At 42.9% G+C, this 24898-nt stretch overlaps 1 protein-coding gene across 1 annotated transcript in view; it reads right to left on the bottom strand.

The window, feature by feature from the left end:
• Positions 1-24898, bottom strand: part of LOC145408201 (uncharacterized) — a 126815-nt gene that overhangs the window by 20379 nt on the left and 81538 nt on the right. Inside the window, exons 10-12 of the mRNA XM_080278956.1 lie at positions 13775-13918; positions 10907-11112; positions 5571-5766 (exon numbers count right to left, since the gene is read on the bottom strand). Coding sequence (XP_080135082.1) covers positions 5571-5766; positions 10907-11112; positions 13775-13918 — 546 coding nt within the window. The remainder of the gene's footprint in view (positions 1-5570; positions 5767-10906; positions 11113-13774; positions 13919-24898) is intronic.

Raw genomic sequence — 24898 nt, 5'->3', positions numbered from 1 at the left:
GGAGAAGTTGCAAGAGAGTGAGAAAATGGCAGAGTATAAGAGCATAGTGGAAGAAAGATTGGGAAGGTATGAGCTAGAGCAGATGGAAGGGGTGGAAGATGTATGTAAGATATTCACGGAAGAGATACGCGCTGCGTGTGAGGTGGTTTCTGGAGTGAGGAGGAGATGCAAGGGTGTGCAAGGGACAGCATGGTGGAATGATGAGGTGAAACGAGCTGTGCAACAAAAGAAGAAGGCATATAGTGAATGGTTAGCAAGCAGAGGTAGGGGAGAAGATGAGAGAGAGAAGAGAGAGGTATATGTATGCAGGAGAAGGGAGGTGAAGAGACTGGTGAAGGAGAGTAAGAAGAAAGTGGATGAAGAGTTTGGGAGGAATCTGAGTGTCAAATGGAGGGAGAGTAAGAAATTGTTTTGGAAGGAGGTAAAGAAAGTAAGGCATGAAAGGGGAAATAGTAGGGGAGTGAAAGATATGAATAACAGATTGTTGGTGGAGAAGAGAGAGAAATTGAGGAGATGGAAGGAGCACTTTCAGAATTTGTTGAATGTAGAAAGCGAGAGCAGTGTGAGTATTAGGTTGCTGGTGAATGGCTGGGAGAAGAAGAGATGAGAGAAGGGAGGAAGAGATCAGTAGGGCAGAAGTAGTGGAAGCAATGAGGAAGATCAAGTTGGGAAAGGCCCCAGGAATTGATGGAGTGTGTGAAGAAATGCTGAGGTACGGGGGTGAGATTGTTGTGGAGTGGATATGGAAGTTGTGTAGATTGGCTTGGGAAGAGGGAAGGGTTCCAGAGGACTGGAAATCAAGTATAATTGTTCCTTTATACAAAGGAAAAGGGGAGAGAGAAGTATGTGGTAACCATAAGGGTATTTGCCTTCTTAGTCTATCTATCTATTGCCAGACGCCTCAATCCCGTTTGGGGTGGCCACAAACAAATCGCCTCCACGTCGCCCTATCCCCCGCCATTTCACTGTCCTGCTCCCAACTCACACCCCCCTCTCTCATATACCTCTCCACCCCATCCCTCCATCTCATCCTCGGCCTCCCCCTCCCTCTTCCCCCCTCCACCTTACTCACATACACTCTCTTCGTCAGTCTCTCACCCTCCATCCTCTCCACATGGCCAAACCACCTCAGTGTGTTCCTCATAACGCTTCCTATCACATCCACTTCCACACCACAACGCTCCTTTATATCCTCATTCGTCAGCCTGTCTCTCCATGTGACTCCACAGGCTCCTCTTAAATAACTCATTTCCACTGCTCTCACTCTTGACTTGTGTCCTTTCAACAACGTCCAAGCTTCACTTCCATACGTTGGAGTTGGTATCACAATACTGTCATGTAGTAACTTTTTCACTTCCATGCTCACTTCCCTGTTTCTTATCACTGCTTTCAAAGAACCAGCAACCTTTCTTCCCTGCTGTACCTTTTCAAGCACTTCACCCTCCAAACTTCCATCCTTACTCATCACACTACCCAAGTACTTAAACGTACTCACATTTTCCAATTCCTCACCATCCAACCTCGCTGTACATTCACTGACTTCATCTCTCTCAAAGACCATCACTTTACTCTTCCCTACATTCACCTTTAGATTCCGTTTCTGACACACTCTCCCAAACTCATCCACCAAGCCTTGCAGCTCCCCTTTGTCTTCACTCAACAACACAGTATGATCTGCAAACAACAGTACAGGGAGTTTCCAAACACTATCCTCTCTCACCAGGGCCACTCCAACATCCACTACCCTACCTTGTACCTCTTTTATTACCCTATCCATGTACAGATTGAACAACCATGGAGACATGACACATCCCTGTTTCAACCTAACCTTCAAAGAGAAAAATTCACTTAGTTCACCCTCCACACGCACTGCAGCCTTAGCACCATCATACATACTCTTCACAGCATTCAACAACTTCCCATCTACTCCATATATTCTTAATACTTTCCACAATCCTTGTCTATCCACCCTGTCATATGCTTTCTCCAAATCCATGAAAGCCGCATACAACTTCTTTCCCTTCTCTAGAAACTTTTCCACTAAAGATCTAAGAATGAATATCTGATCTACACAACCTCTTCCCTTCCTAAAGCCTCCCTGTTCTTCTCCAACATTCTTTGTTCTTTCTCTAACTGTCAATAAATATCCTACCATACACTTTTCTATTATACTAAGAAGACAAATGCCCCTATGATTACCACACACTTCTTTTTCCCCTTTTCCTTGACTTCCAATCCTCCGGGACTCTACCTTCCTCCCAGGCCAATCTGCGCATCTTCCACATCCACTCCACTACTATCTCTCCCCCATACTTCAGCATTTCACCACACACTCCATCAATTTCTGGGGCTTTCCCCAATTTAACTTTCTTCATTACTTCCACAACTTCTATCCTACTGATTTCTTCCTGTCTTCTCACCTCCCTCCTTCTCCCAGCCATTCCCCAGCCACTTATACTCGCATTACTTCCATCCTGAATGTTCAACAATTCCTTAAAGTGTTCTCTCCATCTGCTCGCTTTTTCTCCCTTCTCCACTAGTAATCTATCATTTTTATCTTTCACTCCCCTGCTAACCTCACTTCCACCCTGTCTTACTCTCTTCACCTCTTTCCAGAACATTTTCTTACAGTCCCTCCACTTTACACTCAAATTCCTTCCAAATTCCTCATCCACTCTCTTCTTACTCTCTCTTACTAATCTTTTCACCTCTCTGGTAAGATATATGGTAGAATACTCATTGATAGGGTTAGGCATATGACAGAGGAGCTAGTTGGAGAAGAATTGTGTAGATCAGATATTTGTTCTAAGATGTTTAGTGGAGAAGTATCTAGAGAAGGGAAAGAAAGTGTATGCTGCCTTCATGGACTTGGAGAAAGCTTATGACAGAATAGATAGGCAAGGTATGTGGAAGGTATTAAGAATATATGGAGTGGAGGGGAAATTGTTGAATGCTGTGAAGAGTATGTACGAAGGAGCTAGGGCTACGGTAGGAGTGGATGGTGAGCTGAGTGAGTTCTTTGATCTCAATGTAGGACTGAAACAGGGTTGTGTGATGTCTCCATGGCTGTTTAATATATACATGGATGGGGTTGTAAAGGAGGTGCAAGGTAGGGCTGTGGATGTGGGGGTGGCTCTAATGAGTGAGGGTGAGATTTGGAAGATTCCGGTGTTGCTGTTTGCTGATGATACAGTATTGTTGAGTGAAGATGAATGGGAGTTGCAAGGTTTGGTGAATGAATTTGGGACAGTGTGTAGGAGGAGGAAGCTGAAAGTTAAAGTAAACAAAAGTAAAGTTATGGTGTTTGAGAGGAATGAAGTCACAGGATGTACAGTGAGGCTGGATAGTGAGGATATGGAGAATGTGAGTGCATTCAAGTACTTGGGTAGTGTGATGAGTAAGGATGGAACTTTGGGGGATGAATTGCATGAAAGGGTACAGCAGGGAAGGAAGGTTGTTGATTCACTGAAAGCAGTGATGAGAAATAGGGAGGTGAGTATGGAAGTTAAGAAGTCACTGCATGATAGTACGGTATTGTGATCCCTACCCTGACGTATGGAAGCGAGGCATGGACCTTGCAAGAGGGGAACCAGTCAAGAGTGAGAGCAGTGGAAATGAGTTACTTGAGAGGAGCATGTGGAGTGACATGGAGGGACACATGTGGAGTGACATGGAGGGACAGGTTGATGAATGAAGAAGTGAAGGAACGTTGTGGGGTGGATGTGGATGTGGTTGAGAAGATTAGGAGAAATACAATGAGGTTGTTTGGGCATGTGGAGAGAATGGAAAATGAACAACTGACTAAGAGGGTGTATGTAGGTGAGGTGAAGGGAGGGAGAATGAGGGGTAGACTGAGGATAAGGTGGAGGGATTGAGTTGACAGGTATATGAGGGAGGGGGGAGTAAGTTGGGGGAGAGTAGTCAAGTGGTGGGTGACAGAGTGACTTGGAGGCGTTTTGTCTGCTGCCACCCTTTGCGGGATTAGGGCGTCGGGCTATAGATAGATAGAACTCCCTTGTTCATATCAATTCTCTTAAACTTCGTTATCTTCACTGCAGTGCAATATCTCAATCCCTCTACAATCTCTATTTCAATGACTGTCACACTTCTGAAATGTCAGCTTGCATCCCATCCACATTATGGTAAGCGTGCAGCACCTGACTAGCAACACACCTTCACCCCTTTTCTCTTCAACTCCCGGACACAAGAGTCAAATCTGGTCTTCAATCCTTATTTCCCACTGCCTGTTACCTCTCCCTTTTAAACACAATGTGTTCAGGTTCCTCCAAATGAAATGATCTTGACTTTGGATCTCTTATGTTCAATTTTCCTGAAAAGAGCAATATTTCTGCAGGTTGCCAGACTTTCACTCCATTTTTTTCTCAGAGTTCATGTGATGCGGTGAGTAGAGCTCCAAGGATTCCTAGTGTAATGCTCCCTTTAGCTTCACTGCCATTATGGCATTCCTATTCACACAGGATATGGCATGCCACAAACTCAAAGATGGCTCACGCCTATACATTATCGACACTTCACCACTTGGGCCAACAGGATGTGTCAGATAGTGCTCCAGAGGAATATCACAACAAGATGCCGGATGCATCAAACAGCACTACAACAGGATGTCATCAGCAAGTGCTTTTTTTTTTTTTTTTTTTTCCCCCCCCCTCTAATTAATATGCCTCTATCTCCCTTGGCAGGTCAGGGTATTATTTCATAGGATGTGCAGATATTCTTCTACTCTATTGTATTCCCTTCTCAGGGATGAATTGTCTGCAGCCATGCCCCCCCTTCATGTTCAAGGTTCAGTGCATGCAACTTGTTTGTTATCACAGGAGCTGTGTACAATACTCCCTCTGCTACAACTGGGGCCCATTCAGTCCAGAAAAGTGCTCTGAATGCTAGCATTTCCTCCAAACCTTGATAGAGGGATGGACATTTTCATCATGCTTAAACCTGAGTGAAATTTCAGCAGAATCTTCTGGTCTTTTCCCAAACCTTTCTACTACTGATGATAGGACTGTAACATGGTAGTATCCTTATCCTATTTAATACAAAATACTGGTTTTTCCCATCAGCAGCATCTATCACTTCCCTGTATCAAGCTTAGAATTCTCCTAACCCTTAAAGTATGATCTTTTAGTTTTACTGTACTTTGATAATGTCATACAATTTCATTCAGCTTAAAAGAGGTTAAGCCTAATCTCCAGTTGCTTGTTCAGTATGACTGATTCTCTTCAATCTGTTTATTGCCATGTGATTTATATACTAATATGAAAGAGGGCCTCTCTTAATGAATCATTTTGTATCTAGGGCCATATTTTTGTCAGTTAAGGAGGCTTCCCAGCACCCCTTCCTTACCTTTCTGAATGTGGTACATTATTACATCTTCATACTGTCCATTACTTATACAATATGTACTAATATTAAACCAGTATAAATAAAAGACAAAATAACATTAAAGTGTAATATGTATAATATATGACTAAGGAAGAGGTCCTAGAGTGCCTTCTAAGCCAGGTGTACAGCCCCTATGTTCTAATGTACTGTTTGTACTGACTGGCACTCACCTTGGTCTCTGAGTGAACCTTCAGTGTGGCTGGAGAAGGCAATGTGTTGGCATCAAGGGTGTGAGCAAGAGCTACCAAGGAGGACCCTGAGTCATTTTCAGCATAGAGATGGACGGACGACATCATAAGGTTGCGGCAGTGGTGCACCTCTGCTTTCAGTACAGGTAATTTCTGTGCCGTATTCTCATTGACTAGCCTGCCAAACAGATGTCACAATGGTAATGTGCTCTCATTGACTAACCTATCAAATTTATTACCATGGTGATGTGCTCTTACTAACTACAGTAGTCTGCCAAATGGACATAACAATAGTGATGTGCTCTCGTTGATTGGCTAGCTAAACGTATCTTTCAATGGTGATGTGTTTTTACTGATTTGCCTGTCAAACAGATGCTGTAATGGTGAGTGTTTCTATGAATGGTAGTTACTTTTCATCATCTGGTATAGGCTGGTGAATGAATTAAAACACTATGGTGAAAAAGGACAAAAACTGTCCAACATAAACATACTAAACATATACAACTGATGCATGACAGGCTGCTGTGGTATAGTGTGAAAATGTTGTAATAAAAACAAACAAATTATATACAGTCACTACTTGTTATATGTCGATCCGGTACATGATAATTCGCTACAACGATAACAGAAAAGTTCCACCCCAAAATCCGATTTACGATGAATTTCCCGCTATAATGATATTGTCCTCGAAAAATTTCGTACGAAGCGCCAGGCACATGCAAAGGCGAGCGTCGCTTGTCTCAGGCAAGATGGTGGCCCCAGCGTGCAAAGCATTGTTTTGGTTCAGTTGCGGTCCCGCCACCCCTTCAAAGCCTGTCTTTTCCACTCGTTCACGTGTGCCCCCCTGCTATCGTCACTTCTCAGCCAAGCATCGTGCTACAGTAGGCCTATACATCGTGTAGCACCAGGCAAACGTTATGCAAGTGTGATTGTTGTGCTGTTGCAATGATTTACTGTACGTGAGTAACGCTGCCTGTATTAGTGTGATATTGTTTGTTTTGGTCTTGGAGACGACTTGGACCAACACAGGAAGTGATTAAGGTAGGCTGTCATTTTTGTTTCAGTCTTGGGTAGGTGACATTGGGAAGCTGAGTTGACATAACCCCCCTTTTATAATGTATTTCAATCTCCTGATTAACGATAAACTCGTTATACATTAAGGTATGACCTGACGTAACCCCATCATATAACAAGTAGTGACTGTACAGCTGGTGAATGAGATATTGTGTGATATAATGGGCAAAAATGGAGAAACATAAAAAAATCATACACAGCTGGTAAATGATAAAGTATGATGGTAAAAAAAAAAAAGTACAATGATGACAAGTATAATAAAATGGAAGTGCACATATGGAATGATTATTACAGTGGTCCCTCAGGTAATGCAATGCTTTTAGCGCAAATATGAGCAGCATGGTAAGTACAGTACCTTTACATTCAGTACACGTTTGTCCAGTACTATTTTCATCCAGTACGGTCGGCAAAAAATAATTTATTACTGTAGTACGGATTTGTTCAGCTAGTATGGATTGGCCATGCAAAGTGGCCCAAATCTGATGAGTTCTTCTCTAGTACTGACATGCTGCGTCCAGTACTATTACCCATGCGCGCAGGGGAAGATGGCTAATAACGAGGAACGTTTCCCTAGTACTGCCGCACCAGTCCTGGAGGCGTTCCTTGTGGTGTGTGCCAGTCAAACTGCAGTATTGCACTTCCCCCGATGATGAAGACGACGATGTGTCAGTGTGTGACTATGAGGGCTTCATGAGGGAGGTTGAGGCAAAGAGGCCTCCTCAGGATCCTGAAGGCCTTCCTCCGGGGAGTCAGTAGGACCTCCTACAGTGTCAAAAACCTCTCTCCCTTCCCCCCCAAGCCCATCACCACTCACCTTAGAGGTTGGTAAAATCTAAGTTATGTCAAAATATAGTTAAGTTGAATTTCTGGGGGGCTTTTTCAAGGCTTGTCGGACATTACTCATTTTTCCCATAAGGTCTGTTGTTTGTCCAGTACGGATTTAGTCCATTACGGTAGTACTGTCTGACAAAAATACTGTACTGGATACGAGGGTACTGTACAACTGTGACCCCATCATGAGTGTTGCAGTCAGTTAAAGGATAGCCCAGCTCCTAGCTCCATCACATTCAAGCCATGCACAATGTCACTCCAGTCAGGTGCAATTGCCTTCTGTTTGTTCTTTGTGTGTGTATGTGTTTTGTATGTACTCTATGTCTGTGTGTTATGGGTGTGCTTTATGTGCACTGTGTTTGTGTGTTTCATGTATTTACCTATTTGTATTTACCTATTTGTAGTATACAATAATTGAGCAATGCTCGTGTTGTCCTGTCTCCATATCCACATTTATCTAGTCTACCTTTATACACATGACTGTTTTTCTTCTGCATCACCTTTTCGTCTAAGTTTTCCAAATACTTATGTATTTACCCAAAATACCTATTTTGTGATAAACACAGAATGTTCTATGCTTGTGGGTTCCCATCGCTGTTTCTCAGTGTTATATGTTACGCGTCCTTAGGCGTGCTTCATGAGGGCCTTATGCATACATTGTCATGCATGTGCTTTTGTGAAATGTGTATGCTTTGTGTGTGTGTTAAGTGTGTGGTGTGTACACCTGGTTCCATAACTTGTGTGTGGTGGCTGGGAGTACAGGGTACTTTTGGCCTGAGGTACAGGGGAAAAAAAAAAAAATGACTTTGGTCATGTAGCCAGTGGCAATTAGGGTTTTACAATGTTTTCCCTATATCTTTATAATGAAATACAGCTATTAGATAGTGAGGCAACCTGCCAGTATCAATTAGGCACAGTATCTGAGGGATCACTGAACTAAATGAGAGATACACCAGTATTCAAACATCAGATTCCAACAATGTCTGAAATAAAAATACCTGTATAAGGGAAAAACAAAGAAACTAAAGCAGAAATAAGAGAAGAGTAAAGAGGTCGCCTTGGATTGTACTACTAGTGAAAATATATTTGTATAAAATCTTAAACACTATGGAAAAAAGAAACCACACCCGCTGATGAAACTTGTGGTAGTTGCACTATTTGCAACATACTGTACTGGAAAAAAAAAAAAAAGCACTTTGTATGGACCATTACTCGGAGGTGATGGTCCATACAGACTCAGGGACACCACCAAAATAATGCTAAACAGGCACATTAACACATAAATCATTGAAATTAATTCCTTCATTTGTTATGCTAATTACATGGACAACAGGAAGAAAATATCAGACTGGAAATCATGTTTCTAAATCATATTCCTCGACATATGGGAATCATGAATTGAGAAAGAGAAGGGAAATTTTATTAAGCTAACAAGTATTTTGGTTGCTCATCTCGTAGGAGCTGGAAGAACTCCTTTCACCTAACTGCCTGTAATTATTTCCTACTCTGCAACAGATGGAAATACATGGGTAGGCCTATTCTTTGCCTTTAACTTATTGCTGAACCTGAGATATGTCTTCATTCACAACAGATTTCTCCTTCACCCACAACAATGTTAATTTTTTTTCAGATTCATTTGTTTTCTTCCTTTCTTTCATATTCATTATCTGTCAGAGTACATGATTTAATTCGCTTTCTTCTCTTTGCCTGCACATTTTATATGGCTGTTTAAGTGCATTACACTACCTGTATTTAGTGGTAGGTGGGGGCACTCACCATCCATTCACTCGATGTAATGCTGCTCTTGGATGTCTCCCCTTTCCTCTCTCCCTTCCTTCTTTCCTTTCTTCCTCTTCAGTCTTTCTTTCCTCCAATCTTTCCTCTTCCTTCTGTCTACAGGTGACTATACTGAGTGACAAGCCAAATGATTTCCTGTACACCAGGAAACTATTTACTGTGCTGGGTGATAACCATATAACCAGAGTATGGCACCTGGTGGTTGAGTGGATAATCAAGGTGCTCCAATTGGATTAAGCTGGTGCAGGTTTATATCCAAGGGGGTGGTTGGGGTTCATTGCTCACATAGTGCCACTCAGGGATGAGTGAGGCTGGTCACTCTCATCTTAAATGTCAGGACCAACTTACCAAGCCCCAGGCTCCTATGCTCCTCATGGAGCAACCCTGGATTAAATGATGAATGAAAGTACAGTATCATGTTATAATAAATATGCAACCATGGATCCTCTCACAACTAAACAAATAAAATCAAACACAAGTTACTGAAGGTAGGGTGATGTACCATATATGGGTGAATTACTGTACACCTCTGAATCGTCACATACGGATCATGACTCATGTGAAAGATAAGTAAGTTACATCACTACATTACAACCAATGCCAAAACTATTATACTCATATTTATTCTGTCTTTCATTCCTTCATTCTTTCCTCTTTCTTCTGCCTACTGGTGACTTTACACTTCCTTTTCTGTCTTTCTTTCCTTCTTTTGTTCCTCTTCCTTCTGCCTATGGTTGACTCTACAATGAGTGACAACCAAATGGTTTCCTGTACACCAAGAAATCATTTACTATGCCGGGTGGTAACCATATAACCAAATTACAGGTATAGCACATGGTGGTTTAGTGAGTAATTAAGGTGCCCCAATCGGATTGAGCCTTTGTAGGTTTATCTCCAAGGGATGGTTGGGGTTTATTGCTCACATAATGCCACTCAGGGATGAGTGAGGCTGGTCACTCTCATCTTAAATGTCAGGACCAACTTGCCTAGCCCCAGGGTCCTCTGCTCCTCATGGGGTGACATAGTAAAGGATTCTATCTTGCCACAGATATTCACCATCCTTAATGATATCACCATGATAAATATTAGTTTAAAGACACAAAGAATATAAGTACAGTACAGTATACATGTCCTGATGAAAAATTACTTTTGGGAGGAGGGGAAACAAAATCGTTACCCCCCACACTGACTTGTGGGAGGTAGACACACAATGTGTGGTGAGCTGATTGATGCTCCTACAGAGCTGCCAAAGCTACTGGTTTTGTTTGCATCACTGCATGTAAAGTGATCTTAGCAGATCTGTATGTTACATCACCTCATATGGGCCAAGGTGACTTCACCCTATAATTAATCCATATTTAAAGTTCTTTCATTTTAAAGCTGCTTCATTATTAAGCAGGTGATAAACTAACCCTAATTCTTTACCTAGTGTCTTGCAATTCAGGAAAGAGTAGTTTCAATTTTTTAAAACCTGTCTCACTTGGAAAATTGCCTGCACACATCCTAAACTTCAGTGAGGTATGACTGCAGTTCAAGTTGATACAGACTGTGGATACTACATATGAACAACATAAAATACTGAACTGCAATGTGGAAAAAGGACATGGCCATCTTACCGATGTGTTGCCACCTCTGCCAGAAAGAGATCACTGGAGGAGTCATGGCCAGGAGTGACAATCCCTTGGGCATGGGTGAGGGTTAGTGGGTCAAGGACAGTAGGAATGAAAGGACCAGTAAGCACACCCAATGGAACAAAGGCATCAGTTTGGCTCTGAAACACTTGCAGTGTTACTTCAACTACTGCCCCTTGATCTTCAAACACCTGCAGAATAAATGCAAAGCTTAGCTTCAAGTAAATGTTTAGTTCCAAAGCAACAAAATTTAATTGTCAACAAAACAAATTCTTCATCTAAATTAGAGGTACAATATAATGTCTAAGATCTGCACTAGCTGGATATATTTTGATACAAATTACTGTAAAACAAATAACTCAAAGTCAAAAGGCCACCCCTTATGGGATTATGGCATCTGGCAATACATAGACAGATAGAAGTTAAGATTCAGTTATTAGCAGCTAGTGCTTTACACAACAAAAACAGTTTTTTGGCTCAGCCACATGGACTGTAGTTATTCAAGCTAAAGGATGTAGGGTAATACGAAATGACACTAAGGTTTTCCCGCACACAGCAAATGGAACTTATACAATTTAACCTCTTCAATCCAATGAGATACTGTATTTACTTCACTGACATAGGCTTCAGCATGCTTGCATGCATTGGCCTTGGTCATCAAATGGCAGCTCTCCACACTGCTCAGTCTCTAGTAGCCAACTCTCAGAACTCTGTCCTCTATGTTCACACCTTTCACTCTCCATATCTAGTTATCCTCTACTCTCTCCACATGCCCAAATCATCTCAATCTACCAAATCTCTTCGCAACATTAATATAATACATTCAAGTCCCATCCTTCCTTTTAACTTTCCAAAAACTCTCAATCCTAACCCCCCAGGCCTGTCATACAAGAATGCACTACAGATCCATCCAATGATTCTCATCTCTGTACATTTGAGCCTAGAAACATCCTCCTCTTTTACTGCCCACATCTCACTAACATACAGTATTACACTCCTGACACATGCTGCATACTGTACAAGGACCCCTTAGCAAGGACGAGAGCCCTCTCAGTGTAGGGAGGAGCAAACAACTCCTTTAAAGCTCTTCCAACCACTCCCTACCATTACTCCTGAGCAGGTTCCAGCTCCACCTCCAGTACATAGCATGTCACCCAAATAAAAATAAAAACTCTTCCACACACCCAAGAGACTCTCCAGCAAGATTATTACTTTTCTGCCTCTCTCCTGTATGCTTTCCTGTACATTCTGCACATTCAAAATCAGCATTATTTTGCAGCCCACCTGTAATACCACGACATCTCTTATGCACCACTGATTACAAATACTGCACAAAATAGGGTTATTGCCCATAACATTGCATACACCTGTTTGTGTTTATCTATTTATCTGACAGGATCCGAGTACTATATTAATACTGTTCTGTCTCCAGCATTACAACTATCAGAGTATTCTTTGAAAGTATGGATATTCTTAGCACTTACCACACTTTCATCTAATTGTTTCCATTTGACTATACTTCCGTTTGGAAAACTATATTTTCTTAGGTCACCCAAACACCCTGGCAGCTTAAGTTTATAATATGACTTTTTGTTCTTCCCACTATCCCATATGATATAATATCTCTATCAACCTTCAATACAATGCCTTGAGGCAAATTTTGCATGGCCCCATCCCTTTTGCTCTGACAGTACTCCCACCTGCCCTAGACATCATCACTTCCGTTTTACTCATAAACCCTTGTGACCCACTCCATTTCTCCACCTAAATTTCTCCTCTGCTACCCTCTCATTCTCGGGGATCAGCACCAAGTCATTAGTAGAGTATATTAACATCTCCCATGAGAATCCAGCTCTGAAGTCACTCAAGAGAGCTTCAAGTACCATGAAAACAATTATCGGTGTTAAATCTGTCCCCAATGCATACTAACATATTTGGAAAATTCATCACTCAAACTTCCATTCACTCTCATTTGGGTGTGAATGGCTTATTACAATGCCACAAAAACTCTAACCCACCATTCCTGAATCCCAGCTTTCCCAGTGCCCAACACATCACCTCCCATGGCACTGTCAAAAGCCTTCTTCAAAACATCAAAAACAACATACAACTCTCTCTTCCTTCTTATATATTATTCCTGATGCTGTAGGACAATGAACATTGCATCAGTGGTTCCTCTGCCTGGCATAAACCCAAACTGCATGTTATTAATATTTACTCTTTTCCTTCTCATACCTTCCAGTCATTTTTGGTACATTCAAGTCTTTGTAGCACTAGTCACATTTCCTCTCTGAAACACTCTACTTGCCTATTTTACACTTCCCTACCACAACACAAAGGTATGTAAGATCTTCCATTCTTCAAGTTTGTTTTCATTCACCAACACATTACACCATGAGATATCTTTCTCTTGGCAAACATCACTTAACTCTTTCATACACAGTTCTTCACACAATGACAAACAACATTTTCAATACTCAGAAAAATCCAGCAAAATTCCTGTTTACTACTTTAAGCTACACAGCACCATCTGCATACCTCAAATGTGACATATTAAATTCCTCACCATTCATCATTAGCTTTACTGTACTTTGTTTTTCATTACTTTCATTTTCACTCCTCATATCCCCATCCATATATATACAGCACATTTTTCAGTTATATAAGTACATGGCAAGTACTTTAATGTTAAATAAAGGGTGTTTAAATGATTACTAAATTTTTATGAGTAAAATATGGTACAGACAACACTTAACTGCCTCCCCCTTAACCTGGCATTAAATAGGAACATAGATAAGTCTGACTACAATAATTTTTCTTATACTATCCATTTCATGAGCAAATTAAACTAACCTTGACTACGGTGCCTTCTGATTTGATATTGCTGAGCTCATGGAAGTATGTCATACACCAGAAGTTGCCGTGGCCAAACAACTTCATAAGACGGCTAAAGCGACGTTTGGGGGACATTTTCAACACCATCCAGTCACTCAGCATCTGCAGGTGGATTCAGATCAACAGGATTTTGCAAAGCCATGTTTTTACTCATAATGAGAGAGACTGTGACACCCATAAAGTAGAAATAATAAAGTGCGAGACATGGGTGCTATGATTTTGCAAAATGCTGTATGGGTAGAGAAGTCTCTTCCAAGGTTTCTTATGTTTATACTCTGAACCTTTCAGTCCATGGGTAGTTTCTTGAAAGTGGTGGCATTCCTCAAAGAAGAAGCATTATAGTACTCAGCCTGTACATCCCTGACATGAGTGGGCAGCTCTGCTGTACACGATCAAGCTGTGTTTTATAGGTCCTGAAGGGCAACTGATCTGTAGGGCCATGGGACACTACTTTGTCACTGAAAAGTGGCTCATCCCCATCTAACCCTTCATGCATGGGTATAGGTGTGGAAGGCTTTTGGAGTGTAGGGTGAATAGTGCACATGAAAACTGCATTTCAGTGGCTGTGATTGTATATGTCTATATACATATCACTGAAAGAACCACAACAAGCTGTGAACATTTGGGAACATAAGAAAGGGCATACTACTACACCCTTGTAAATGTCCTGGGCTGGGATGGGCATTTATATGTACTGGTAAGCACACATTCTGCTGACCCAACTGCTGGAGACTCCAGAAGAGAGGGGAGGGGGGAACAGTGAAAAGTAGTGGAGAGAGTAAGGTAGCACTGTCAAGGAAGAAAGGTGAAGAGTATGGCAGAATGGTGAGAGAAAGGGAAGGTAGTGGAGAGCAGAGATGAAGAGAGGGAAGGATGTGGAAAAAGAGAGATGGTGTGGAAGGAGAGGGGAAGAGCAGAGATGCATGCGGAAGGAAGTGGAAGACCAGTGGTGAAGGGATGGGGAAGAGCAGATGTGGAAAGGACAGGAAGAAGAACAATAGTGGTGAGGGAGGGAGGTGGAAAAGCAGAGGTGTTGAAGGAGGGAGGTGGAAAAGCCGAGGCATAGAGTGAGAGAGGTGGAAAAGCAGAGGTGTAGAGGGAGGGAGATGTTAAAGCAGATGTGTAGAGGGAGGGAGGTGGCAAAGCAGAGGTGTAGAGAGAGGGAGGTGAAAGCTAAGATGGAAAGGTGAGGTGTAAGTGAATATATGGCATGGAAGGAATGGGGAAAAACAATGGTGAGGGGTGTGAGAGGTGAAAAAGTGAGATGGAGAAGCATGGTGGAGACAGAAATGGATGGCAAGATGCTAAGGTGAGAGAGAAGTAGAAGAATAATGGCGGAAAGGCAGAAGGAAAGTGAAGTAGGTGGTGGAGAAATGGAGGTAAAAGAACACTAGTGAAGATGGAGGGGAAGTGGAAGAGCAGATGTGCAGAGAGAGGGAGGAAGCAGGAAAAGCACAATAAACGGGAAGGAAAGGAAGGGAAAACAATGGTGGGGAGGAAGGCATGAGGTGGACTGGGACAAGAATAACGTGTAATAAGTGGTAATAAGGTGTACAGTCGTCACCATAAATTCGCTGCAATCTATTCGTGTGATGCGAGTCCTATTATCTGGCAACAGTGTAAGGGGACTACCTGCCACATAGACTTTTATACACTTTAAAGACGTGTTTTTAAGAAGCGGTACTACAGACTGCCTAGAGTACAATATTTTGTATACCATACTTAATTAGTATAAATACGTGCAAGTGTTGAAAGAAGAATGTTATGGAACGACCTACGAGCGTAATACTCCGGCATTCCTCATTATAACCATGCCTAAACTCCCTTCCCCTCTCACCCCCTTTCTCCTTCTGATGTCCCCCACCCCTCCTTCTCCCTCCTACCCCCCACTCACTTTCATGCCTCTCCACTTTCTCCTCTCTCCATCCTCTCTACCTTCATTCATTTATCCACGGCACTTACCAGACTGGTGCCTGACTGTTTACCAAACCCAGCTCGTCCTGTTCTCAGTTGCTCGCAATACATTAATAGAACTAACTGTATCCAAGGCTAATTATCAACATTCTTTCCTGTTCTAGTCCCATTCTTACCCTCCCCGTCTCCTTATCACTCCATTTATTCCAGTTGTCATTCTTTTCTCCATCCCTTGTCACTACCAACAGCCGCTAGATACAGAAACGTTTGAGGTCTCGTTCTTGTGATGTATTCCTTTTTTTATTTTTTTTTATTTTTTTTTTTTAATGAGCCTCACAATCGGTGGCTATTATTTCAGCTGGCGAAATTAAACAAACATTTGTGCCCATTCCTCCCACTTGTTTCCCTCTCGTTCCAAGGAAAATGTTCCCATCCTCCTCATACTGCTCACTGATTCATGAAGCAGAATCAAAACCAATAATGTTTCGAACTACAGCATCACGTTTGGAGTAAAGGGTGGGAGAAAAAGACTGGAAGGGCAAGATACTCTCAAATGTTGGGGGGCTAAAATGTTACAAAAATAGACAAGAAATGGACAAGAGTGCGGTCCATGACGTAGATCTGCGCCGTAGATAAGGTAGACAGGGAGCAGAGAAAGGGGAGGGGATATGCAGGAGAGCAGGGGGTGGGAGAGGAGGTGAGGTGAGAGATAGGGTGGGGAAGGACATGGGATGGGTACGAGGGAGAGAGCTGAAGTCTTATCATTCCACAACATTCTTCTGTCGTCTTTTGCACATTTTTATGCTAATCAGATATAAAGAATATTGCAATCTGGGCGATTTATAGTACTAATTCTTACAAACACGTCTTTAAAGCGTAAAAAAGCCTGTGTGGCAACTAGTTCCTATACACGGTTGCCAAACAAAACAACCACATCTTACGAGCAGGCTTGCAGCGAATCTGTGCTGACGACTGTACATGTAAGAGTGGTAAAGTAATGTAGTATGTGCTGAGAATGGAGTACATGTGTGATAGGATATGGAAGAGGGGTGGTGGAGACAGTGGTGGTGACAGGAGGCAAGTGGAAAAGGTGTGGTGGGGAGTGTGGTGGGGAGAGAGGTGGAAGAGGAGGGGTTGGAGTGGAATCCCGGAAAGAAAGTATCAGGAAAAAAAGTAACAGTAAAAAACGTAAGGGAAAGAGCTAATCTAACCTAACCTAACCTAATCTAACCTAACCTAACCTGACCTAATCTAACCTAACCTAACCTGACCTAATCTAACCTAACCTAACCTAACCTGACCTACTCTAACCTGACCTAACCTAGGAAAAGTTGTTACTTTTTGACTGTTACTTTTTTTCCTGATACTTTCTTTCCGATTCCCGTTGGAGTGTGGTCATGGTAAGAGGAAGTGAAAGAGTGGGGCGGAGGAGACGTTGTGGAGAGCAGTGATGGAAGAGAGGGGTGGAGACCGTGGTGGTGAGAAGTGGAGGAGGGGGCAGAAACAGTGGTAGTGAGAGATGTGGAAGTGGAGCAGCAAAGACTGCGGTGGTGAGAAAAGTGGAAGAGTAGTGGAGATTGCAGTAGTGGTGAAAAAAGTGGAAGGGGAGCTGATGTGGTGGTGAGAAGGAGGAAGTGGAAGAGGAGGTGATGTGGTGGTGAGGAGGAAGTGGAAGAGGTGTGGTAGAAACAGTGGTAGTGAGAATGAGAAAGTGGACTGGTGATGAGATGGAGGAACTGTAAGAGGAATGGTGGACGTGTGATGGTGAGAGGATGTGGAAGAGTCTTGGTGGAGACAGTGGCTGTTGAGCAGAAGTGGAAAAGGGGTGGTGGAGACACTGGTGGTGAGAGAGAATGTAGAAGAAATGTAATAAAGACATTTGAGTAGAATGGTGGTGAGAGAGAGTGGGAGAGGAAGTGGTGAGAGAAAGGAAGAGGGGCGATGGAGACAATGGTGGTGAGAGCATATGTAAGTGGAAGAGGTGGTGATGATTGCAAAATAGAAGGACGGAGAGAAGGAGAAGTGGAAGAATGATAAAGAATGGGAGAGAGGTGAAAGACCGAATGAGCTGGATGCACTCTCCACTTAACCCCTTACATACGGTAAGGTCTGCTTTATTTTATTCTTGCCATCTCCAGACTAATACATTCAGTTTAGGATGAATATTTCGAACTAGAAACGTGAGATATAGCCTTCCCTAATCTCTCAAAAATAAGCAGTCTCTCCTATGATTAACAAAACGGTCTGAAGGCAACAAGAACAAACTTCACTAATGCATCATTGCAGTGAAAGGCTTAACCGCTCCAGCACTACGACATGTTTTATATTCAGCTCCACTCCTGCCAGACAAACTTAGTCAGTTATAGAAAGACTCGTCAAGGAGAATAGTAAAAAAAAAAAAAAAAAAAAAAAAAAAAAAAAAATTCAATTTCTGGAAACTTGAGGCCATCTTGGCAAAACATGATAAACTCTTCATTTCAACTTGGCCTGAAACTAATGTCTCTCTAATGCCATAAAAAAAAAAAAAAAAAAAGTTCATAATCTGCAGAATGTGGACAAAGCTTTAGGATAACATACAGCTGAACCAAACTGTATTCACATTAAACCAAAATTGCCAAAAATGCTCAATAGTACAATTTATATACCTAATTCTGGCAACCACAAATACAATTACATTAAACTTCGGACACATCCCTCGACGTGATGCAGTCAACATTACAGTATTACAGACGTATGTCTCAACAAATCAGATGAATTCAAAGTCAGGATGGGGATGCTGTATGGTCCCTTACTACACAGGACAGGGGACTGTATTCTCGATTAGAAAACTACGTAGCACCTTCTTCTATCTATCTATTGCCAGACGCTTTAATCCCGTAAGGGGTGGCCATAAACAAATCGCCTCCATGTCACTCTGTCCCCCGCCATTTCACTGCCCTGCTCCCAGCTCACACCCCCCTCTCTCATATACCTCTCCACTCCATCCCTCCATCTCATCCTTGGCCTCCCCCCCCCTTCACCTCACTCACACTCTCCTCGTCGGTCTCTCACTCTCCATCCTCTCCACATGGCCAAACCACCTTAGTGTGTTTCTCCTAACGCTTCCTATCACATCCACTTCCACACCACAACATTCCTTCACTTCCTTTATTGTCAGCCTGTCTCTCCATGTAACTCCACATGCTCCTCTCAAATAATTCATTTCCACTGTTCTCACTTTTGACTTCCGTCACTCCAGCAAGGTCCATGCTTCACTTCCATACGTTAGAGTTAATATCACAATATTGTCATGTAGTGGCTTTTTCACTTCCATGCTCACTTCCCTGTTTCTTATCACTGCTTTCAAGGAACCAGCAACCTTTCTTTCCTGCTGCACCCTTTCAAGAACTTCACTCTCTAAACTTCCATCCTTACCCATCACACTACCCAAGTACTTAAACGCACTCACATTATCCATTTCCTCCCCATCCAATCTCACTGTACATTCACTTGCTTCACTTCTCTCAAAGACCATAACTTTACTCTTCCCTACATTCACCTTTAGATTCCGTTTCTGACACACTCTCCCAAACTCATCCACCAAGCCTTGCAGCTCCCCTTCGTCTTCACTTAACAACACAGTATCATCTGCAAACAACAGTACAGGGAGTTTCCAAACACTGCCCTCTCTCACTAGGGCAACTTTAAACATCCACTGTCCTACCTTGAATCTCTTTTATAATCCCATCCATATACAGACTGAACAACCATGGAAACATGACACATCCTTGTTTCAATCCAACCTTCAAAGAGAAAAATTTACTTAGTTCACCATCCACACGCACTGCAGCCTTAGCACCCTCATACATACTCTTCACGGCCTTCAACAACTTCCCATCTACTCCATATACTCTTAATACTTTCCACAATCCTTGTCTATCCACCCCGTCATATGTTTTCTCCAGATCCATGAAGGCTGCATACAGCTCCTTTCCCTTCTCTAGAAACTTTTCCACTAAAGATCTAAGATTGAATATCTGATCTACACAACCTCTTCCCTTCCTAAAATGTCCCTGTTCCTCTGTTATTTCCCTAACTCTGTCAGTAAGTATCCTACCATATACTTTTCCATTTACACTAAGAAGACAAATGCCCCTACGATTAGCCTACCACATACTTATTTTTCTCCTTTTCCTTTGTACAGGGGAATAATTATACCTGACTTCCAATCCTCCAGGACTCTACCTTCCTCCCAGGGTAATATGCACATCTTCCACATCCATTCTATTACTATCTCTCCCCCATGCTTCAGCATTTCACCACACACTTCATCAATTCCTGGGCTTTTCCTCATTTTAACTTTCTTCATTACTTCCACAACTTTCATCCTACTGATTTCTTCCTCTCTTCTCACATCCCTCCTCCCAGCCATTCCCCAACCACTGCATTTTTATTAGTTATTTATTCTCTTCGACAAAGAGAGTAGTTTTCACCCGTTTGTTAGTTTGTTTGTCTGTTAGCAGGATTACTCAAAAACAAAAGATACTCGTATTTGGACCAAATCTGGTAGATAGCCCATGTCTCATGGAACAATCGATTAACTTTTGGGACCGATCCTGATCGTATTACGGATTCTGGATTCGAAAAACATTTTTTGTGAAAACCTAATCAATGATGAGAAAACCTAACCCATTATGAAGAGTGGTTTGGAAATTACGTTGCCCTTTTTCGAGAGATGCGCTCCACTGAGTGCTCTTCTAGTTATGCATGTTACACCTCATCATCATCATCATCATCATCCGGACCTCCTTTCCCACCCTAGGGCAGGGTGAGGAGTAGCAATGTCCTGACACCTTCATATTATATTTAATGTCATATAGTATCAACACAGGTTACATCAGTAACATGTACGAAGGGGAAGAATGTGTAACATGCAAAATAATCCTCGAGGTTGTTATGCTATGGGCGAGTCCACGCGTGTGCTGGAACAAGTGCTGGCAACATGTAAATGACACAACTGCGAACAAGCTGCAAACATGCTCGGAACAGTAGCGTCCAAATCATGTTGGCAACACCATGTTGAAATCTCAGCTGCCTCGTATGGACAAACTGCATCACCTCTGCCACCAATAAGTTCAAGGCTGCACTGAAACATGTTTCCATACACCTGTCCAAATACTGCTGCATACATGTATCCACACATGTTGCCAGCTGTGTTGTCAACACATGTTCGAGGACACGTGTGGATGCGCATTTAGATGTCTCCTATGCTGCCTAGACTACTATGATCTAGATTTCTTTTAACAGATCATAGAGCAAACGTCCCGGCAGCAGTGTAGCGTGAGGGGGTTCTGCCAGCTGGCCACTGAGCTTTGAGTCTCGGCTCTTGTTGTTCAGTCTCAATTCAGGTTAGGTAGGGGAGGAAGAGGCGGGGGTGAGAGTTGAGAGGTAAGGATAGCCAAGGCGGAAATGAAAGAATGAGACGAAGAGAATGCGGGCTGAGGAGTAAGGAGAGTCACGATGAAAATGAAATTATGGGAAGATGGGGATGAGGGTTGAAAAATAAGAAGAGTCATGGCGAAAATGAAATAATAGGGAGATGGAGACGAGGACTGAGAGGTAATCACTGTCACGGTGAAAACGAAATAATGGGGATATGGGGACGAGGGTTGAGCAGTAAGGAGAGTCATGGCGAAAATGAAATGATGGGGAGATGGAGACGAGAGTAGAAACGTAAGCATAGTCACGGCAAAATTGAATGAATTTGTAGGCTGGGATGAGGGTTGAGAGGTATGGGTGGTCGTGGTAAAACTCAAAGAATGGGGAAGCGTGGACGAGGGTTGAAAGGTATGGTCAATCATGACGAAAACTGAAGGAATGGGGAGATGAGGACGAGAGGTAATGGTGTAGGGTCGTTATTGCAAAACTGAAAGAAGAGTTTGAGCGGAGAGGGAGGCTGAGGTGAGGGATGAGGGCGCAGGGCGGTGGCTACAAAACAAAGGCGAAGGATGAAACCGGGGCAATAGAGTCGGGGGCCAAGATAGTCGTGGCAGAACTGAAAGCTGGGAGGGAGGAAATGTGACAGAAGATAGGGGAAGGAGGAAAGGGGAGAGAAGAAAGAGAGGGGATGAGGAAGAGGGAGGAAAGGCTAAAACACAGAGGTAGGGTTCAGGGGTTATGATAGTCATGGCAGAACTGAAAGGAGAGTAAGGCTGAAAAACTGGGGAGAATGGAACGGGGAAATGGGGGTGAGGGTGGGGGTTCATTGCGGCAAAAGTGAAAGACGAAGACGGGGAAGGGATAGAGGGTGAAGGGGTCAGGGTGGATGTAGGGGAGAGGGTGCAGGATGGTGGAGGCAAAACTGAAATACAGCTTTCTGGAACAATCGTTGCTGAGGCGAACAAAAGCGTCCTTGGCGAGTCATGGAATATATATCATGGAAGCTGGGGATAAAGGTCGCCGTGTCGGTGTCCTTGGCTCCATTATGTCAAGGAGAAATTGGCTGAGAAATGTTCAAGAGTGCTGAAAGGAGGAGTTCCTTGGGCAACATCTGAAAAATTCTGCTGTTTGTGATTTTCACATTTTTGAAACGGTAGGAATCAGTTTTATCTATTACTATATACGGTACCATCTTCCTTACATTATCTCAGACTAATTATTCAGGGTCAAATTCAGAGTGACATCAGGGATTTCACAGCACTTTTTCTTACCAATTTATTCCCCACATCAAACTTCAATATCCCCTCATATACTACTGATGCAAAAGTGTTTCAAAAAAAAAAAAAAAAAAAAAAAATATATATATATATATATATATATAACAAAAGAATATTAAGGTGTTGCACATTAGTGCAAAATCGCTAAGAAAGATGTGGCATGAAGCCTCCTGTGCCACCTAGAACGGAACTCTTACAACTTGTCACCAGCGCCTGCAAGGGTTACAAGCGCCACGGGGACATAGGCTGGGCGCTGAAGAGATCTAAAGTCAGTTGTGTATAACTGTTATTTAAGCTGATATAATTCAGTTAAGTCTGTCACTTGGGTTCAGTGTTTTCTATGGCTTGCAGGCTTAAGTGGAAAGTTCGTTTCCTATTCCACTGAATCTACTTTACAGTTAGGGCATATCCGTCACTTTCTTCCATGAATCATCATATCAGAGAATCGTATATGGGCAGGGAAACATACCAAGCATCCCTCTGCTTCGTCAGCAAAGGGGTGCGAGTAGGAGAAAAGGTCAATTATTAGTCAAACTTTTGTCTCCCACGGCACTTGACAAACACGATCCCAGAGGTGAGGTAATTTTTGCCATCATTATGCGACAGACAGAGTTACTCTCCTTTTATGATACGAAGTTTAAAATTTCACAATTGTGTCAGTAACAGTACTGATATTTGCAGAGCAAATATTGTTTCTTTAGAAGCAGTAGTCAGAGAATAAGAAAATATAAACTTTTTTTTTTCATTCGATATCCTGTGATGCATCACTCGCGACAGTAAAATCCTTCTAAAATCCAAATTTTCTGTTGGACTGTCATAATTCACGCACCAGTTTACTCTCAGCTCATTCTGAACACTAATGACCACAAACCAATTCCATCAACGCTCAGTCCAATGGCATACTGTTCGGTAAGAGTCCTTGTATCAAAGAGGTAAATGAAGGCTACCAGTACTGTATTGAATTATTGCAGTTTGAGGAGTCACGCCTAATCTGAATCAAGATGCCTGGTAATAGCAACAATACGATTTCATGTCATCAGTGTGACTGGGTTAACTTCTTCAGCCTGAGGTCGTTGTTACCTCCACAAACAGGAGTTTATGTTTTTCGCTAGGTTTGCTTGTCTGTTTGTTAACATGATAAACACACACACACACACACACACACACACACACACACACACACACACACACACACACACGAGAGAGAGAGAGAGAGAGAGAGAGAGAGAGAGAGAGAGAGAGAGAGAGAGAGAGTGGCAGATAGGTGAAAAGACAGAAGGAGTCACAAGAGACGAGGGGGAAAGATGAAAGGAGAAGAAAATGAAGTAATAAAACACGAAAAGACAGGGAGAGGAAAGAGAAAGGAGGAAATGTGAAAGGACAGGAGGAGGCAAAGGAGAAGGGAAGAAAAGTGAGGAGATATGGAGAGAAAAAAGGGGAGAAGAGGTGAAAAGATTGTGGGGAAGAAATGATAAGGGAGACCATAAGACAACAGAGAAACGAAAAGAGGAGGTAGTGAATGAAAAGAGATAGGAAGGTAAGAAAACAGGGGAGGGATAAGGAGGGAAGGAAGGAATATGGGGGAAGGAGGAAGGAGGAATGGAGGAAGATGGGAAGATGAAAGCAGGGAAGGAGGAAGAGAGAGGGAAGGAGGAAGGAAGAGAGGTGGGAAGAAGGGAAGGAGGAAAAAGGGAGAGAGGTAGGAAGACGGGAAGGAAGAAGACGGGAGAGAGGGAGGAAAGAAGAGAGGGAGGAAGAAGGGAGAGAGGGGGGGAGAAAGAAGAGTGGGAGGATGAAGGGAGGGAGGGAGGAAGAAGGGAGGGAGGGAGGAAGAAGGGAGGGAGGGAGGGAGGAAGAAGGGAGGGAGGGAGGGAGGAAGAAGGGAGGGAGGGAGGAAGAAGGGGGAGAAAAAGAAGGGAGAAAGGAAGAAGGAAGAGAGAAAGAAGGGAAACAGGGAGGAAGAAGGGAAACAGGGAGGAAGAAGGGAGAGAGGAAGAAAGAAGGGAGAGGGGGGAAGAAAGAAGGGAAGGAGGAAGAAAGGAAGGAGGAAGAAGGGAGGGAGGAAGGAGGAAAGGAGGAAGAAGGGAGGGAGGATGGAGGAAAGGAGGAAGAAGGGAGGGAGGATGGAAGGAGGAAGAAGGGAAGGAGGAAAAATGGAAGGAGGAAGAAGGGAAGAAGGAAAGGAAGAAGAAGGGAGGGTGGTACGGGAAGTAGGGAAGGTGATAAAAATAGTAAAGGAGGCAAGGAATGGGAGGGTAAAACAATAAGGAGGGTGCTATAAAATGAAGCAGGAAGAGGAGAAAAAAAGGAAAAATGGAAGGTGAGAGTGAGGACAGTTGGAGAGAAGGAAGAAAGGGAAATGGAGAGAGGGACGGACAGGTAATGTGGAAAGAACAAAGGATGAAAGGAAGGGAGGGGGGAGGAAGGACTGAAGGACGGAAAGAGGGTAGAGAAGGGTTGGGAAGGAAAGAGG

Source organism: Coenobita brevimanus, chromosome 76 (assembly GCF_032717465.1).
Source record: "Coenobita brevimanus isolate Jiangsu-jjx chromosome 76, ASM3271746v2, whole genome shotgun sequence".
NCBI lineage: Eukaryota > Metazoa > Arthropoda > Malacostraca > Decapoda > Coenobitidae > Coenobita > Coenobita brevimanus.
The sequence above is the reverse complement of the archived record's forward strand: the minus strand, read 5'-3'. Positions and strand labels throughout refer to the sequence as shown.